This window comes from Coregonus lavaretus, assembly GCF_964263955.1.
Source record: "Coregonus lavaretus genome assembly, chromosome: 40".
Taxonomy (NCBI): Eukaryota; Metazoa; Chordata; class Actinopteri; order Salmoniformes; family Salmonidae; genus Coregonus; species Coregonus lavaretus.
The window spans coordinates 13,462,613-13,482,164 of record NC_140027.1 but is presented as its reverse complement, the minus strand read 5'-3'; the positions used below and the strand labels follow the sequence as shown (position 1 = coordinate 13,482,164).

Below are 19,552 nucleotides of genomic sequence, written 5' to 3'. Positions count from 1 at the left end.
AACAAGAATAGACTGACGAGTTTCAGAAGAAAGCTCTTTGTTTTTGGACATTTTGAGCCTGTAATCAAACCCACAATTGCTGACACTCCAGATGCTCAACTAGTCTCAAGAAGGCCAATTTTATTGCTTCTTTAATCAGCACAACAGTTTTCAGCTGTGCTAACATAATTGCAAAAGGGTTTTCTAATGATCAATTCGCCTTTTAAAATGATAAACGTGGATTAGCAAACACAATGTGCCATTGGAACACAGGACTGATGGTTGCTGATAATGGGCCTCTGTACGCCTATGTAGATATTCCATTAAAAATCAGCTGTGTTCCAGCTACAATAGCCATTTACGACATTAACAATGTCTACACTGATGTTATTTTAATGGACAAATAAATTGCTTTTCTTTCGAAAACAAGGACATTTCTAAGTGACCCCAAACTTTTGAACGGTAGTGTGTATATAGTAAACTATTTTTGACAAGGGCTCACCAGATGCAGACTATATGTATTTAACATTTTATAAAACATAATTCATTCTTTAATGGATTGATTCCAGGTGATCCTGCGTTTCATGGACTTCAAGCTGGACGGGACGGGCTACGGGGACTACGTGAAGGTGTATGATGGCTTGGAGGAGAACCCTCGCCGCCTACTACGTGTCCTCACTGCCTTCGACTCCCGTGCCCCCGTGGCCGTGGTCTCGTCCTCGGGCCAGCTGCGCGTTCACTTCTATGCTGACAAGATCAATGCGGCAAGGGGCTTCAACGTCACCTACCAGGTAGGCATGAGTTCAACCGAAATTTCTCAGAATCAATTAATTTATATTGGTTTGTTTGCTAGGGCCGATTTTAATTGATTCGTCCTATAGTTGTCCGGCAAAATATTGTAAGAGGTACTTACATCGTTGCATACTAGCTTCTTATTTATTGCAGGGGGAGAAAAGCTACAGTTTTTTTTATAATAAATAAATACAAATATATACAGTGCCTTTGGAAAGTTTTCAGACCACTTGACTTAATTACACGTTTTGTTACATTACAGCCTTATTCTAAAAATGGATAAAGTAAAATATTTTCCTCAGCAATCTACACACAATACCCCATAATGACAAAGCCAAACTTTTTTTAGAAAGTTTAGCAAATGTATTAAAAATAAAAAACAGATACCTTATTTACATAAGTATTCAGACCCTTTGCTATGAGACTCGGAAATGAGCTCCGGTGCATCCTGTTTCCATTGATCATCCTTGAGATGTTTCTACAACTTGGTTGGAGTCCACCTGTAGTAAATTCAATTGATTGGACATGATTTGGAAAGGCACACACCTGTCTATATAAGGTCCCACAGTTGGCAGTGCATGTCAGAGCAAAAACCAAGCTATGAGGTCGAAGGAATTGTCCGTAGAGCTCCGAGACAGGATTGTGTCGAGGCACAGATCTGGGGAAGGGTACCAACAAATGTCTGCAGCATTGAAGGTCCCCAAGAACACAGTGGCCTCAATCATTCTTAAATGGATGAAGGTTGGAACTCTTCCTAGAGCTGGCCGCCCGGCCAAACTGAGCAATCGGGGGAGAAGGGCCTTGGTCAGGGAGTTCCTCTGTGGAGATGGGAGAACCTTCCAGAAGAACAACCATCTCTGCAGCACTCCACCAATCAGGCCTTTATGGTAGAGTGGCCAGATGCAAGCCTCTCCTCAGTAAAAGGCACATGACAGCCCGCTTGGAGTTTGCCAAAAGGTACCTAAAGGACTCAGACCATGAGAACCAAGATTCTCTGGTCTGATGAAACCAAGATGGAACTCTTTGGCCTGAATGCCAACCGTCACGTCTGGAGGAAACCTGGCACCATCCCTACGGTGAAGCATGGAGGTGGCAGCATCATGCTGTGGGGATGTTTTTCAGTTGCAGAGACTGGGAGACTAATCAGGATCAATGGAAAGATGAGCAGAGCAAAGTACAGAGATCCTTGATGAAAACCTGCTCCAGACCGCACAGGACCTCAGACTGCAGCGAAGGTTCACCCTCCATCAAGACAACGACCCTAAGCACACAGCCAAGACAACGCAGGAGTGACTTCGGGACAAGTCTCTGAATGTCCTTGAGTGGCCCAGCCAGAGCCCGGACTTGAACCCGATCGAACATCTCTGGAGAGACCTGTAAATAGCTGTGCAGCGATGCTCCCCATCCAACCTGACAGATCTTATGAGGATCTGCAGAGAAGAATGGGAGAAACTCCCCAAATACAGGTGTGCCAAACTTGTTGCGTCATACCAAAGAGGACTCAAGGCTGTATTTGGGGAGGGGGTTTATAGATTTGGAAAACAAATTACCATCCTGTTTTTACTTAGTCATTATGGGGTATTGTGTGTAGATTGATAGATTGATGAGGGAAAAAATTACAAAAACAAATCCTTATCAGAAAAGTCGGAGTCTGAATTCTTTCCGAATGCACTGTATATTTAAAGGGAAATTTCACCTTAGCTTTACCACTGAGTGCACAAAACATTAGGAACAGCTCTTTCCATGACAGACTGACCAGGTGAATCCAGTTGACGGCTATGATCCCTTATTGATGTCACCTGTTAAATCCACTTAAATCAGTGTAGATGAAGAGGAGGGGACAGGTTAAAGAATAATTTTTAAGCCTCGAGACAATTGAGACATGGATTGTGTGTGTGCCATTTAGAGGGTGAATGGGCAATACAAAATATTGAAATGCCTTTGAACGGGTTATCGTAGTAGAGGTATGGTAGTAGGTAGGTCTGTTACAATGACCGTATTACCGCCACACCGGCAGTCACGAGTCATGACCGCAGTCAAATTCCACGTGACCATTTAGTCACGGTAACTAAGCTTCTCCAAGCGTTGCTACTGGATATTAGTAGCCTGACAAACTTGCTAGCTGCCTGGTACTCAGCACTCTATTGTCCCTCTAATCACCCTGACATCAATGCAAATGTTTTTGAAAATCAAGTCAAGCACTTCATGAGAGCCCATGAGCTCGTTGCGCAACATTCCTATAGGCTATGCGATTGCGTGAGAAAACAGTATTGATGGCCTCTATTAAAAAGAAGAGGACTCCATCAGCTTTCTATAGGCTAGGCCTACTATATTTATTTATCAACTTTCCTAAGATTAAGCACATTGCTTCACTTTACAACAGGAGCATAGCCTACCTGTCTGGCATGAGTGAACCACGGGAAAAGCTCCTCCATTCGCTATTTAAGTGCATAGATTACATAAAAAATAAACAGGTGCATGATAATGGTCCCATTCTAAATCAAAACTAATGTCACACATATATTTTTTAGTATATGTAAAGACAACATTAAATTAAGAATATGGGTGATGGGGTGACAACATTTGCCTATCACTTGTGAATGATGCCCAGCGTGTGCAGTAAGGCAAGAAACAGCACATGCCTTTTTTGCCGACTTTTTCAAATCATAGTCGCACACCACATGTAGCCTAGCCCATAGGTCTATATGTTTTGATACGTTTTGTATCATAATTGAAGTGGCCAAATAATTTCTTACAATTAAACACATTAATCCGCTTTACAAACGGTGTAGAGCCTAACTGGCATTCATGGGCAGCGCGTGAGTTTCAAGTTTGAGGAAGATCATTTTCAACATAAAAATGCGCCTTTATAATAAGGCATAACATGCAGAATCGCATTTGCGGTCACTTTTGAGAACAGTGTTTTCCCGCTAATTGATTGTATTTTGGGACATTTGTGCTAATAGCCTACTGCTGTGTGTGCATTGTTGCGCTTATAATGTGAAGAAATAGCCTAATAGTTTATCAACATTTTAAGCTAAACGTTCTGATCTGTTGCATCAGTCTCATTGCTTTTTAAATGTTTTTTGATGTGATTGGTTGTATTAATTTGGGCTCTATTGCATCCCACAACTGTCCCACAGTATGTTTGGAAGATTTATTTATTGCACAGAAGGACAAGTTGACCAGTAGAATAGGCCAACTTTTGTACTATGGGGGATAGTAGATTGACATAGGCTAGTGCTTTTGCTGTTCGTTAGGCCTACTCATCTTGTTGGCTGACGAAAAGTAAATGTGGACAGTTCTTACATCTTCTTCTTCCTCGGAATTCGATAAGAGCACAGTTGCGTACCCGATGTGTCTGTCTTTACTTGTAGCCTACTTCTTAGCTGAGATGCCTGTGAGAAGGACCCGATCACGTGACAGGCATTGGCTAATAAGAATTGAGATCTGAGAGAGCCATGTGAGTGAGAGGTGCTTCAGAGCACAGCAGCCGGGAGAACAGAATGATAATTGTTATATTCAGCCCAAGGGCACAACGGCCACTTTGGCCGCAAAATACATGGATTTTTTAGGGGGCATTACTGCCACACAAGGAGGATGGTGAGAATATGATCAAGTGCTTGTCAAATTGTGGATGAGAGACTGATGTGTGTGCAGCCTGCACAAGAAACAAATCAACGATCATGCCTTTCATGTGACTTCTTTAAAATCATAATTAAAGTTGCATCATGCAGTCTTAGAATGTATTAAAAATGAAAACATATAGCCCAACGTTTGTATCACAGCTACAGTTGCATAAATAACTCTAAATTAAGCATATAGGAGGACCTGTTTCTTTGTTAACCGCGCAACACAGAATAGAATGTGCGCACTTCCTTGGAAATCATTTGGAGGCGATATACTTTCTTTTATTCAGCTATGTTCAATTGTATTCTTCATACTTTAAAAGAATAAAAAATAATGCCATGGAATTCTAAGCAAATCTTGTCTGCTAAATGAACTAGTGTAGCCCACAGTCATATGGCATAGCCATATCAGGGCCTAACATAAGGACAATTCAGAGTATGCTATTCTGTTCTTCTGAAATAGACACACTTTTCATCATATCATGTTTCTTTAGACCAGTCTAAAATAAATAATGGATTTATTGTGATGGTGTAGGCTATATTACATGGATTTATTATACTTTTTTAAATGTAGATGTTCCAAAGGTCTGCATCAGTGGCTTGTAGGCTATGCATAGAAGCCAGGAGATGCTAAACGTGTTTTGTTAATTAACGGTCAATTACCGACAGTTATTTACTGGCTCAAATAGCCGACCAATCAGCCTGTTACCAACCCTTAGTACATTTTTGGAAAAAATTGTGTTTGACCAGACAAGGCAGTAAACAAATTGACAAAATACTTTCAGCACGCTTATAGGGAAGGGCATTCAAGAAGCACAGCACTTACACAAATGACTGATGATTGGCTGAGAGAAATTGATGATAAAAAGATTGTAGGGTCTGTTTTGTTAGACTTCAGTGCGGTTTTTGACATTATTGATCATAGTCTGCTGCTGGAAAAACGTATGTGTTATGGCTTTACACCCCCTGCTATATTGTGGATAAAGAGTTACCTGTCTAACAGAACACAGAGGGTGTTCTTTAATGGAAGCCTCTCAAACATAATCCAGGTAGAATCAGGAATTCCCCAGGGCAGCTGTCTAGGCCCCTTCGTTTTTAAAATCTTTACTAATGACACGCCACTGGCTGACTCAACACTATACACGTCAGCTACTACAGCGACTGAAATGACAGCAACACTTAACAAAGAGCTGAGTTAGTTTCAGAATAGTTGCAAGGAATAAGTTAGTCCTAAATATTTCAAAAATTAAAAGCATTGTATTTGGGAAAAATCATTCACTAAACCCTAAACCTCAGCTAAATCTTGTAATAAATAATGTGGAAATTGAGCAAGTTGAGGTGACTAAACTGCTTGCAGTAACCCTGGATTGTAAACTGTCATGGTCAAAACATATTGATACAACAGTAGCTAAGATGGGGAAAAGTATGTCCATAATAAAGCACTGCTCTACCTTCTTAACAGCACTATCAACAAGGCAGGTCCTACAGGCCCTAGTTTTGTCGCACCTGGACTACTGTTCAGTCGTGTGGTCAGGTTCCACAAAGAGGGACTTAGGAAAATTGCAATTAGCTCAGAACAGGGCAGCACGGCTGGCCCTTTGATGTACACAGAGAGCAAACATTAATAATATGCATGTCAATCTCTCCTTGCTCAAAGTGGAGGAGAGATTGACTTCATCACTACTTGTATTTGTGAGAGGTATTGACATGTTGAAAGCACTGAGCTGTCTGTTTAAACAACTAGCACACAGCTCAGACACCCATGCATACACCACAAGACATGCCACCAGAGGTCTCTTCCGTCCCCAGGTTCAGAACAGACTATGGGAGGCGCACAGTACTACATACAGCCATAACTACATGGAACTCTATTTCACATCAGGCAACTGATGCAAGCAGTAGAATAACATTTAAAAAACAGATCAAAATAATGCTTATGGAACGGCGGGGACTGTGAAGCACACACACATGCATACACAAACGATAACTAACGCACTATACACACACACATGGATTTTGTGTTGTAGATATGGGGTAGTGGAGTAGGGGCCTGAGAGCATACACTTAGTGCGATGTGAAATCTGTAATGAATGTCTTGTAATGTTTTTAAAACTGCCTTCATTTTGCCAGACCCCAGGAAGAGAGTAGCTACTGCCTTAGCAGCAGCTAATGGTGATCCATAATAAAATACGAATACAAATTTGCTTTACGATCACCGTCTGACAAAATGTCATGACCGCCACAGCCCTAGTAGTAGGTGCCATTCAGAGAGTAAATGGGTAAGACAAAAGATTGAAGTGCCTTTGAATGGGGTATGGTAGTAGGTGCCAGGCGCACCGGTTTGAGTGTGTCAAGAAATGCAACGCTGCTGGGTTTTTCACGCTCAACAGTTTCCTGTGTGTATGAAGAATTGTCCACCACCCAAAGCCACCCTTTGCCTTGATGACAGCTTTGCACACGCTTGGCATTCTCTCAACCAGCTTCACCTGGAATGCTTTTCCAACAGTCTTGAAGGCGTTCCCACATTCTGAGCACTTGTTCTTGGTAAAATAGCCCTAACACAGCCTGGAGGTGTGTTGGGTCATTGTCCTGTTGAAAACAAATTATATTCCTACTAAGCGCAAACCAGATGGGATGGCGTATCACTGCAGAATGCTGTGGTAGCCATGCTGGTTAAGTGTGCCTTGAATTCTAAATAAATCACTGACTGTGTCACCAGCAAAGCACCCCCACACCATCACACCTTCTCCTCCATGCTTCACGTTGGGGACTACACATGCGGAGATCATCCGTTCACCTACTTTGCATCTCACAAAGACACGGCGGTTGGAACCAAAAATCTCAAATTTGGACTCATCAGACCAAATGACAGATTTCCACCGGTCTAATGTCCATTGCTCGTGTTTCTTGGCCCAAGCAAGTCTCTTCTTCTTATTGGTGTTCTTTAGTAGTGGTTTCTTTGCAGTAATTCGACCATGAAGGCCTGATTCACACAGTTTCCTTTGAACAGTTGATGTTGATGTGTCTGTTACTTGAACTGGGCTGCAATTTCTGAGGTTGGTAACTCTAATTAACTTATCCTCTGCAGCAGAGGTAACTCTGGGTCTTCCGTTCCTGTGGCGGTCCTCATGAGAGCCAGTTTCATCATAGCGATTGATGGTTTTTCCAACTGCACTTGAAGAAACTTTCAAAGCTCTTGAAATGTTCCATATTGACTGACCTTCATCTCTTAAAGTAATGATGGACTGTCATTTCTCTTTGCTTATTTGAACTGTTCTTGCCATAATATGGAATTGGTCTTTTACCAAATAGGGCTATCTTCTGTATACCCCCCTACCTTGTCACAACACAACTGATTGGCTCAAATGCATTAAGAAAGAAAGAAATTCCACAAATTAACTTTCAACAAGGCACACCTGCATTCCAGGTGACTACCTCATGAAGCTGGTTGAGAGAATGCCAAGAGTGTGCAAAGCTGCCATCAAGGCAAAGGGTGGCTACTTTGAAGATACTTTTTTGGTTACTAGATGATTCCATATGTGTTATTTCATAGTTTTGATGTCTTCTATTATTCTACAATGTAGAAAACAGTAAAAATAAAGAAAAACCCTTGAATGAGTAGGTGTGTCCAAACGTTTGACTGGTACTGTAGATATATATGTATTTTTTTTAAATACTTGTATTTATACAGGGGATCAACTGAGACCAAGGTCTCATTTGCAGTAGAGCCCTGTTTTCAATACAAAGAAAAAAGCACATATGTACACATACACAAGACATATGTACACGTACACAAGACCCCCCCCCCCCCAAAAAATAAATAAAAATAATAATAATATTTTGGAAAGTGGTTATCCCACTGGCTATAGGGTGAATGCACCAATTTGTAAGTCGCTCTGGATAAGAGCGTCTGCTAAATGACGTAAATGTGCCCTTGAGCAAGGCACTTAACCCTAATTGCTCCTGTAAGTCGCTCTGGATAAGAGCGTCTGCTAAATGACTAAAATGTAAAATGTAAATGTATATACACATTAAAAAAAACTATCACAATTAACATTTAAAATATTAGAAATCAATTTTTTGAATTGCCCAAGAGTTACCAGAACATCCATTCTAATAGTTTTTTGTAAATTGTTCCACATCTAAGGTGCAGCGTTGCTTGACACAACTGTGGGAAGCTTTGGAGTCAACATGGGCCAGCATCCCTGTGGAACGCTTTCGACACCTTGTAGAGTCCATGCTCTGATGAATTGTGTCTTTTCTGAGGGCAAAAGGGGGTGCAACTCCATATTAGGAAGGTGTCCTAAGTGTACAGTTGAAGTCGGAAGTTTACATACACCTTAGCCAAATACTTCTAAACTCAGTTTTTCACAATTCTTGACATTTAATCCTAGTGAAAATTCCCAGTCTTTGGTCAGTTAGGATCACCACTTTATTTTAAGAATGTGAAATGTCAGAATAATAGTAGAGAGAATGATTTATTTCAGCATTTATTTATTTCATCACATTCCCAGTGGGTCAGAAGTTTACATACACTCAATTAGTATTTGTTAGCATTGCCTTTAAATTGTTTAACTTGGGTCAAACGTTTCGGGTAGCCTTCCACAAGCTTCCCACAATAAGTTTGATTGATTTTGGCCCATTCCTCCTGACAGAGCTGGTGTAACTGAGTCAGGTTTGTAGGCCTCCTTGCTCGTACACGTTTTTTCAGTTCTGCCCACATATTTTCTATAGGATTGAGGTCAGGGCTTTGTGATGGCCACTCCAATACCTTGACTTTGTTGTCCTTAAGCCATTTTGCCACAACTTTGGAAGGATGCTTGGGGTCATTGTCCATTTGGAAGACCCATTTGCGACCAAGCTTTAACTTCCTGACTGATGTCTTGAAATGTTGCTTCAATATATCCACATAATTTTCCTTCCTCATGATGCCATCTATTTCGTGAAGTGCAACAGTCCCTCCTGCAGCAAAGCACCCCCACAGCATAATGCTGCCACCCCCGTGCTTCACGGTTGGGATGGTGTTCTTCGGCTTGCAAGCATCCCCCTTTTTCCTCCAAACATAACAATGGTCATTATGGCCAAACAGTTCTATTTTTGTTTCATCAGACCAGAGGACATTTCTCCAAAAAGTACGATCTTTGTCCCCATGTGCAAACCGTAGTCTGGCTTTTTTATGGCGGTTTTGGAGCAGTGGCTTCTTCCTTGCTGAGCAGCCGTTCAGGTTATGTTGATATAGGACTCGTTTTACTGTGGATATAGATACTTTTGTACCTGTTTCCTCCAGCATCTTCACAAGGTCCTTTGCTGTTCTGGGATTGATTTGCACTTTTCGCACCAAAGTACGTTTATCTCTAGGAGACAGAATGCGTCTCCTTCCTGAGCGGTATGATGGCTGCGTGGTCCCATGGTGTTTATACTTGCGTACTATTGTTTGTACAGATGAACGTGGTACCTTCAGGCGTTTGGAAATTGCTCCCAAGGATGAACCAGACTTGTGGAGGTCTACAATTTTCTTTCTAAGGTCTTGGCTGATTTCTTTTGATTTCCCATGATGTCAAGCAAAGAGGCACTGAGTTTGAAGGTAGGCCTTGAAATACATCCACAGATACACCTCCAATTGACTCAAATGATGTCAATTAGCCTATCAGAAGCTTATAAAGCCATGACATCATTTTCTGGAATTTTCCAAGCTGTTTAAATTCACAGTCAACTTCTGACCCACTGGAATTGTGATACAGTGAATTGGGTGGTCCTCTGTAGCTCAATTGGTAGAGCATGGCGCTTGTAACGCCAGGGTAGTGGGTTCGATCCCCGGACCACCCATACGTAAAAATGTATGCGCACATGACTGTAAGTCGCTTTGGATAAAAGCGTCTGCTAAATGGCATATTATTATTATTATTATTATTATTTTGGCCCATTCCTCCATGGAGATCTTCTCTAGAGCAGTGATGTTTTGGGGCTGTCGCTGGGCAACACGGACTTTCAACTCCCTCCAAAGATTTTCTATGGGGTTGAGATCTGGAGACTGGCTAGGCCACTCCAGGACCTTGAAATGCTTCTTACGAAGCCACTCCTTCGTTGCCCGGGCGGTGTGTTTGGGATCATTGTCATGCTGAAAGACCCAGCCACGTTTCATCTTCAATGCCCTTGCTGATGGAAGGAGGTTTTCACTCAAAATCTCACGATACATGGCCCCATTCATTTTTTCCTTTACACGGATCAGTCGTCCTGGTCCCTTTGCAGAAAAACAGCCCCAAAGCATGATGTTTCCACCCCCATGCTTCACAGTAGGTATGGTATTCTTTGGATGCAACTCAGCATTCTTTGTCCTCCAAACACGACGAGTTGAGTTTTTACCAAAAAGTTATATTTTGGTTTCATCTGACCATATGACATTCTCCCAATCCTCTTCTGGATCATCCAAATGCACTCTAGCAAACTTCAGACGGGCCTGGACATGTACTGGCTTAAGCAAGGGGACACATCTGGCACTGCAGGATTTGAGTCCCTGGCGGCGTAGTGTGTTACTGATGGTAGGCTTTGTTACTTTGGTCCCAGCTCTCTGCAGGTCATTCACTAGGTCCCCCCGTGTAGTTCTGGGATTTTTGCTCACCTTCTTGTGATCACTTTGACCCCACGGGGTGAGATCTTGCGTGAAGCCCCAGATCGAGGGAGATTATCAGTGGTCTTGTATGTCTTCCATTTTCTAATAATTGCTCCCACAGTTGATTTCCTCAAACCAAGCTGCTTAACTATTCTAGATTCAGTCTTCTCAGCCTGGTGCAGGTCTACAATTTTGTTTCTGGTGTCCTTTGACAGCTCTTTGGTCTTGGCCATAGTGGAGTTTGGAGTGTGACTGTTTGAGGTTGTGGACAGGTGTCTTTTATACTGATAACAAGTTCAAACAGGTGCCATTAATACAGGTAACGAGTGGAGGACAGAGGAGCCTCTTAAAGAAGAAGTTACAGGTCTGTGAGAGCCAGAAATCTTGCTTGTTTGTAGGTGACCAAATACTTATTTTCCACCATAATTTGCAAATAAATTCATAAAAAATCCTACAATGTGATTTTCCTCAATTTGTCTGTCATAGTTGACGTGTACCTATGATGAAAATTACAGGCCTCTCTCATCAAGTGGGAGAACTTGCACAATTGGTGGCTGACTAAATACTTTTTTCCCCACTGTATTATTATTATTATTATTATTATAAGTGAAATAATCTGTCTGTAAACAATTGTTGAAAAAAGTACTTGTGTCATGCACAAAGTAGATGTCCTAAGCAACTTGCCAAAACTATAGTTTGTTAACAATAAATTTGTGGAGTGGTTGAAAAACAAGTTTTAATGACTCCAACCTAAGTGTATGTAAACTTCCAACTTCAACTGTATATAGTCATAACAATATTATCAACGTTACGTTTTGTCATAAACATAATCTCCTCACCACAAGCTAGAACGAGCGCATTTTCATTTCACAGATGGAATCAGGAAGTTTCGACTTTCTGTCTATTCATCTGCTCATAGGGTACCACAAGATCTGGCAGTCATAGCGAATGCACGACGGGGCCAGAGCAGGAAGCACCACCCCACACTGAGCTGTTTATTTCAGAGGCTGGAAAAAATGTATTTGTATGTATACACTGAGTGTACAAAACATTAGGAACACCTTTGCACCCCCTTTTGCCCTCAGAACAGCCTCGATTTGTCAGGGCATGGACTCTACAAGGTGTCAAAAGCATTCCACAGGGATGTTGACTCCAACGCTTCCCACAGTTTTCAAGTTGGCTGGATGTCTTTTGAGTGGTGGAGGATTATTGATACACACAGGAAACTGTTGAGTGTGAAAAACCCAGCAACGTTGCATTTCTTGACATACTCAAACCGGTGCGCCTGGCACCTACTACCATACCCCTTTCAAAGGAATTTAAATCTATTGTCTTGCCCATTCACCCTCTGAATGGCACATATACACAATCCATGTCTCAATTGTCTCAAGGCTTTAAAATCCTTCTTTAACCGGTCTCCTCCCCTTCATCTACACTGATTTGAAGTGGATTTAACAGGTAACATCAATAAGGGATCATAGCTTTCACCTGGTTAGTATATGTCATGGAAAGCTTTTCGTGCTCAGTGTATGTAGCAATGAATCCGCCGTTAGGAACATTGCTGAAAGACATCCAAAGACCCATGGGGCGGCGCACAATTGGCCCAGCGTCGTCCAGGGTAGGGGAGGGAATGGCCGGCAGGGATGTAGCTCAGTTGGTCGAGCATGGCGTTTGCAACGCCAGGGTTGTGGGTTCGATTCCCACGGGGGGCCAGAATGAAGAAAAAAAAAAAATTTATGTATGCACTCACTAACTGTAAGTCGCTCTGGATAAGAGCGTCTGCTAAATGACTAAAATGTAAATGTAATGGCTCTATCGAACAAGGACAACCATATCTACACGCACACAAATATTTTTAGTGCGATCGGTATAACAGAGGACTAAATGCCATAAAGCAGGACGACTTTCATTTTCTGATCTTGTCCACCCCATCAATACACCGTATTGTTGTCATCAGGTGTATCGTTTGGCGCACAAAACCCAGACCTGCCGCCTTTGACCTAGAACTGCGTCGGACAAGATCAAAACAAACCCAGTCATATTTGAGTGAAATGTCCCTTTTAAACTCCCTTGAAAATATCACTAAGCTTTTTCGATTTCTTGATTTTGGAATCGTTACGGACGCCCTCGATTTGACTAATTTAATGAAATCTTCCTCATCTCTCCTGCCAGGTGGACGGTTTCTGTCTGCCTTGGGAGATCCCGTGTGGGGGCAACTGGGGCTGCTACACGGAGCAGCAGCGCTGCGACGGTTACTGGCACTGCCCCAATGGCCGCGACGAGGTCAACTGCAGCACCTGCCAGGTGGATGAGTTCCCCTGCTCCAGGAACGGCGCCTGTTACCCGCGCTCGGACCGCTGCAACTACCAGAACCGCTGCCCCAACGGCTCAGACGAGAAGAACTGCTTCTTCTGCCAGCCGGGCAACTTCCACTGCAAGAACAACCGCTGTGTGTTCGAGAGCTGGGTGTGCGACGCGCAGGACGACTGCGGCGACGGGAGCGACGAGGAGAGTTGCCCGGTCATCGTGCCCACACGGGTCATCACGGCGGCGGTTATAGGAAGTCTCATTTGTGGCCTGCTGCTGGTCATCGCCCTGGGCTGCACCTGCAAACTCTACTCCCTCCGGATGTTTGAGCGCAGGTAATAAACTTAGACCCTGTGCTATTACTCTTGTTGTTAAACAATTATACGGTGCCCACAGAAGTCATAACACTTTGTTTCTGTCTGTTTGGTTTGCTACGACAGCTTTAGTATGTCTCACACTTACTTCGAGAGATGATTGGTAATCCAGACTAGTCTTTAGGCTTTTATAAATGCTTTCTTTGGATTCATATAGCTAGTTAGCGCTCTAATTTCTGTCTTTGATCTTCATCAAAAAGGACACTGAATGAACTTTGAAATGCCATTTCTTGTGTCCCTCTAACTGATCTGGTGTGTGTGTGTGTGTGTTTACTCCAGTCCTTTGAGTCCCTCTAACCGGTTATGTTTCCCCAGGTCATTTGAGACCCAGCTGTCCAGGGTTGAGGCTGAGCTCCTGAGGAGGGAGGCTCCCCCGTCGTATGGCCAGCTGATCGCCCAGGGCCTTATACCCCCGGTGGAGGACTTCCCTGTCTGCTCTGGCAACCAGGCAAGTCTACATCTAGATCACACTGCCCTCTCTTCTTCTCCTCAGAAGATGTGATCCTCTTGTCCATGCATGACTTACGCTTAAGTCTGTGTGTTAAGAGTGCACATTTCAAGTCCGGCCATGAATGCCTATCTTTGTCATAGGATTGTTGACACCAAGGATCAACTGTGTAATGTCTAACAAACTGACCTCAGGTAACAAGAGATGTTGAAGAAGTTGAACTGTGATTCACTGTGAGGAAGTTCTTTTGAACTTACTTCTGAAGCACGGTGAATGAGTTACTCAGTGACTGTGATTGTTTATTTGAACATGAACTGCTTTATGGGGACCATTAGGCCGTTTACACTATATAGTAAGGTTTATACAGTGCATTCGGAAAGTATTCAGAACCCTTCCCTTTTTCCACATTTTAGTTGCGTTACAGCCTTATTCTAAAATGGAATAAATACATTATTTCCCTCATTAATCTACCACACAATACCCCATAATGACAAAGCGAAAACAGGTTTTTAGAAATGTATGCACATTTATAAAAAATAAATAAAAAAAGATACCTTATTTACATAAGAATTCAGACTCTTTGCTATGAGACTCGAAATTCAGCTCAAGTGCATCCAATTTCCATTGATCATCCTTGAGATGTTTCTACAACTTGCTTGGAGTCCACCTGTGGTAAATGCAATTGATTGGACACACACCTGTCTATATAAGGTTCCACAGTTGACAGTGCATATCAGAGCAAAAACCAAGCCATGAGGTCAAAGGAATTGTCCGTAGAGCTCCGAGACAGGATTGTGTCGAGGCAGAAATCTGATGAAGGGTACCAAAACGTTTCTGCAGCATTGAACACAGTGGCCTCCATCATTCTTAAATGGAAGAAGTTTGGAACCACCAAAACTCTTCCTAGAGCTGGCCACCCGGCCAAACTGAGCAATCGGGGGAGAAGGGCTTTTGTCAGGGAGGTGACCAAGAACCTGATGGTCACTCTGACAGAGCTCCAGAGTTCCTCTGTGGAGATGGGAGAACCTTCCAGAAGGACAACCATCTCTGCAGCACTCCACAAATCAAGCCTTTATGGTAGAGTGGCCAGACGGAAGCCACTCCTCAGTAAAAGGCACATGACAGCCCGCTTGGAGTTTGCCAAAAGACACCTAAATTACTCAGACCATGAGAAACAAGATTCTCTGGTCTGATGAAACCAAGATTGAACTCTTTGGCCTGAATGCCAAGCGTCACGTCTGGAGGAAACCTGGCACCCATCCATACAGTGAACCATGGTGGTGGCAGCATCATGCTGTGGGGATGTTTTTCAGCGGCAGGGACTGGGAGACTAGTCAGGATCGAGGGAACGATGACCTTCGCCCCAGTCAGGATCAAAGTACAGACAGAGCCTTGATGAAAACCTGCTCCAGAGCGCTCAGGACCTCAGACTGGGGCGAAGGTTCACCTTCCAACAGGACAATGACCCTAAGCACACAGCCAAGACAACGCAGGAGTGGCTTCGGGACAAGTCTCTGAATGTCCTTGAGTGGCCCAGCCAGAGCCCGGACTTTAACCTGATCAAACATCTCTGGAGAGACCTGAAAATAACTGTGCAGCAATGCTCCCTGTCCAACCTGACAGAGCTTAAGAGGATCAGCAGAGAACAATGGGAGCAACTCCCCAAATACAGGTGTGCCAAGCTTGTAGCCTCATACCCAAAAAGACTTGAGGATGTAATCGCTGCTAAAGGTACTTCAACAAAGTACTAAGTAAAGGGTCTGAATACTTATGTAAATGTGATATTTCCGTTTTTATTTGTAATATATTTGCACAATTTTCATAACGTTTTTTGTTTTGTCATTATGGGGTATTGTGTATATATTGAGGTGGAAAAAACTATTTAATCAATTTTAGAATAAGGCTGTAACATAACAAAATGTGGAAAAAGTCAAGGGGTCTGAATACTTGTACACATTCACATTACAGTATATAGACAAAAAGGAAAGAAAAGTAAGATTTTATGGGAAAATGAAGAGTTGATTAAAGCAGTTCGGGACTGCACCGCTTCCTCCTATACCCTCCTTTTTCTTGGTCTCCAGTAGTTTCCCCAAATAAGTAAAATGTCTTCCACAGATCTGACTTCCCCTTTCCCTCCTGAGCAACCAGTAAACATTCACGTCCTCCACATCCACTTTGCTGTCACATGTGTTACGATGTTCGGAGTTTGTTATAACCAATTTATTGATGTGATTATAGGTCAGGCCCTATTGGTCACGTGCATTCGATGCATACATGTTTCACGTAAAGAGAGCAAGGGTTGAGGGAATAGAGAATGTTTTTCCTAAATAAATGAGGGATTTTGGTATAATAACTTTTCAGTCAGAGAAACAAGTAAGAAACTAAATGGCTGAAATGATGTTGCAGCATCAGCACGAACAGCGCGATAAACATTTGCTGTGCTGTGGTGCCTTTTCGCTGCAGCAGGGAGGAGAGTGAGAAAACATGCGACAGTGACACAGGCATTCGCTGTCTTTTTTTTTTTTACAGTGTGGCCCTCTTGAATCAATTTGTGTCTTAGTTATTTAAGCAAACAGTGTGCTTAAAGCATCAGACAAGCTCAGTGCATATAGTTCATTTTATTCAAACACATAGGCTGTGTGTATATATGGAAAAATACACGTTTTAAAATTTAAACCAATAAATTGGTCGACAGAACAGTCAACCAAGATTTTCTTTAGTTGGGGTCAGCCCTAGAGGAGTTTGATGTTTATTGTCGTCTGTAATACGCTGGGTTACTGTAAAGGACATTGTCACAACTGTTGAAAAGGGATTTATTATTTGATTGATTGATTGATTGATACTAACAGTCTTGCTGTTCTCCCTGTGTGTGTGGTCCAGGCGTCTGTGTTGGAGAACCTGAGGTTGGCGGTTCGCTCCCAGCTGGGTTTCACCTCCATCCGCTTGCCCACCTCCGGTCGCCACAGCAACATCTTGCGACGCCTCTTCAACTTCACACGCTCACGGCGCTCCGGCTCGCTGGCCCTGGTGTCTGCTGACACCGAGGATCAGAACACTGGCAGCGGTAACGGCGGCAGCCTGGCCCGCGAGCCCGAAAGGACTGGACCCCACCGGGGGCTGCTGCCCCTCGATTCAGACGACACTGATACGGAGAGCGAGCGCCTGGACATCCCCGGAGCCGTGGGGGGCCTTGTAGCCCCCCTCCCCACAAAGACCCCTCCAGCAACCGCAGTGGAGGCCATCGTCTCAGTGTCTACGTGCACCAGCAGCAGGGACAGCCACCGGGCCAGGCACAGGGCCAGCCCAGGAGTGGTGGAGACCCACACCATGGACACCCCAGGGGGAGAGGCAGCAGACCCTCAGTGTGCTTTGGCCGGGAGGAGCCAGCTGAGCAGTGCTCTGAGCCGGGTCACCCGCACCCTGCGCTGGGTACGTTTCTCCCTGGGCCGCTCTGGAGACTCCTCAGGTGGGGTGACCCACAACCACAGCCCACTGAGGCACCTAGAGCAGGGAGCAGGGACCAGGGAGGATGAAGATGACGTAGAGCTGCTCATCCCCGTGTCGGATGCCGCCTCGGACACTGACTCCACCAGCGAGACCTCTAGGCTCCTCAACCTGGAGGTAGGCCTGGATCAGGCTGCCCGCCACCTATTGTTCCCAGCCTCTCTCAGGTCAGGCCGGATGTCCCTGGGCCGGGACGGGCCCTGTGAACACTGTAGCATGGTTCACACTGCACAGATCCCAGACACCTGTCTTGAGGCCACAGGCAAGACTGAGACCAATAGTGATGACGAGTTACTGTTGCTCTGCTAATAGCTCTAACCTAAAGGGACGTTTACGGTATGACTCAACTGACTGTCAACATGGACCGTCCCTGTCAAAGCTTGCCATTTCTTTTGTCTGGAAGAATGGGGGTTCAGAAGGGGAGACAATGTCATTTTTATTCCCCTTTTTAAGATGTTTAAGTGAAGTGTGTTTTTGAAAAGCCTGTAGTTCGTACTGTATTAGTCTTCTTTATTCTGTATTCATCAGATGGCACGATCTCGCCCAACCTCCCCCCTCTTCCCCTCCGTGTTCCAGTTCCAGACTTTTCGCTAGGGAGTTCCAACTCAGCCTGGGGACTGGAAAGTAGCACCAGCAGCGGTAACGCCGGCTCAAACTACTCAACTTTGACTTTGTCTAGCCGAGGAAAAGTTGAATGGCCTCCATAGCAAGAAGACACGTGCACCTGTGAGTGTGAGTTAGGCTTAACGCAAGGTGAATACAATGCAGCCACAGCAACTGCTGTTCTGTTCCTCTTCTTCTCACACTAAATTTGGGATTAAGCAGAGTAAATACGCTGCCTTTTTATGTTTAAGAATAATGGTACGAGAGAACTATAGAGTACAGCCGAAATTAAGATCTAGAGCCTGTGAAAAGCTAAACGAGATTTAAAGATGTCTGTCAGATGTATTTAATGTCAGTTTCTTCTCCTTCAGTATAGAGAATCTGAAGGTGAGGGCTCTGAGTATCTATGGCTTACCATGTGATGGTATGTTTGTTTCATTTCAATTCAATGGGAGGCAGTGTAACTCCTTTCCTATTGAAAGGTACTGATGTATTCTCATGCGTGATCACGGCAAGAGCATTTAATTTATAAAATGGAAAAGTGAATTGCAAATAACCTCTTTCTAAAAACAAAACATTGTATAATGTCCACAGATGTTTGTTGTATTTATTGTTTTGGTAACCTCAATGTTTTGGTACTGAGAATACTTGTGTGATTGTGTATTTATTTCAATTTCAGTAGCTGTTACTTGAGAAGATGCATGTAAAAAATTGTCTTGTGCTATTTTTTTGTTCAAGTGTTGGGAAAAAAGTATATAAACATAACTGTTTACTGCACTAAGAAAATATAAAGCATTCATCCTGCTAACTTGCTTGTTTCTTCTTTGGGATATGAGGTGACATTTTATAATGCTCAAAGTCAACTGTAAACATTGTGGACTAATGTTCGCACCTGTAGTGCTATGCCAGAATAAATCAATTATTATGAGGGCCATGAAAAGTACCTAGTAATGCTGTATACTGCTAGAAAGCTCAGATCTTCAGCTTTCTTTATTATTTATTTGTATTCACTTTTCACACCAAGATTTAGTAAATATGAGTTAATATGCTACGAACAAACGACATCCTATAAGATTTCAGCTCCCTTATTACTGTAATAATTAATCATCTAACTAGTTGGTAGGGAAAGGTAGCCTTCATTTTCAGGGGCACTGATTACATTTGTTCTTGTCTTCTTCGTCTCCTGAACCACACAGGCGGCTAGCAACTAAACAAATTCTTTACCGTCTCAGCTTTCTTCTCCTAAATGTTGTCCGTCTGTGAGGAACACTGGTTTTGTTTCACATCTACAAATTATGTTAACGTT

General features: G+C 43.3%; 1 protein-coding gene across 1 annotated transcript in view; it reads left to right on the top strand.

The window, feature by feature from the left end:
* LOC311113522 (low-density lipoprotein receptor-related protein 12-like) overlaps positions 1-19,054 on the top strand; it is a 54,548-nt gene extending 35,494 nt beyond the window's left edge. Inside the window, exons 7-10 of the mRNA XM_084156763.1 lie at positions 549-770; positions 13,183-13,652; positions 14,007-14,139; positions 17,020-19,054. Of these exons, the coding sequence (XP_084012889.1) occupies positions 549-770; positions 13,183-13,652; positions 14,007-14,139; positions 17,020-17,952 (1,758 nt within the window). The 3' untranslated portion in view covers positions 17,953-19,054. The remainder of the gene's footprint in view (positions 1-548; positions 771-13,182; positions 13,653-14,006; positions 14,140-17,019) is intronic.
* The last annotated feature ends 498 nt before the right edge of the window (positions 19,055-19,552 follow it).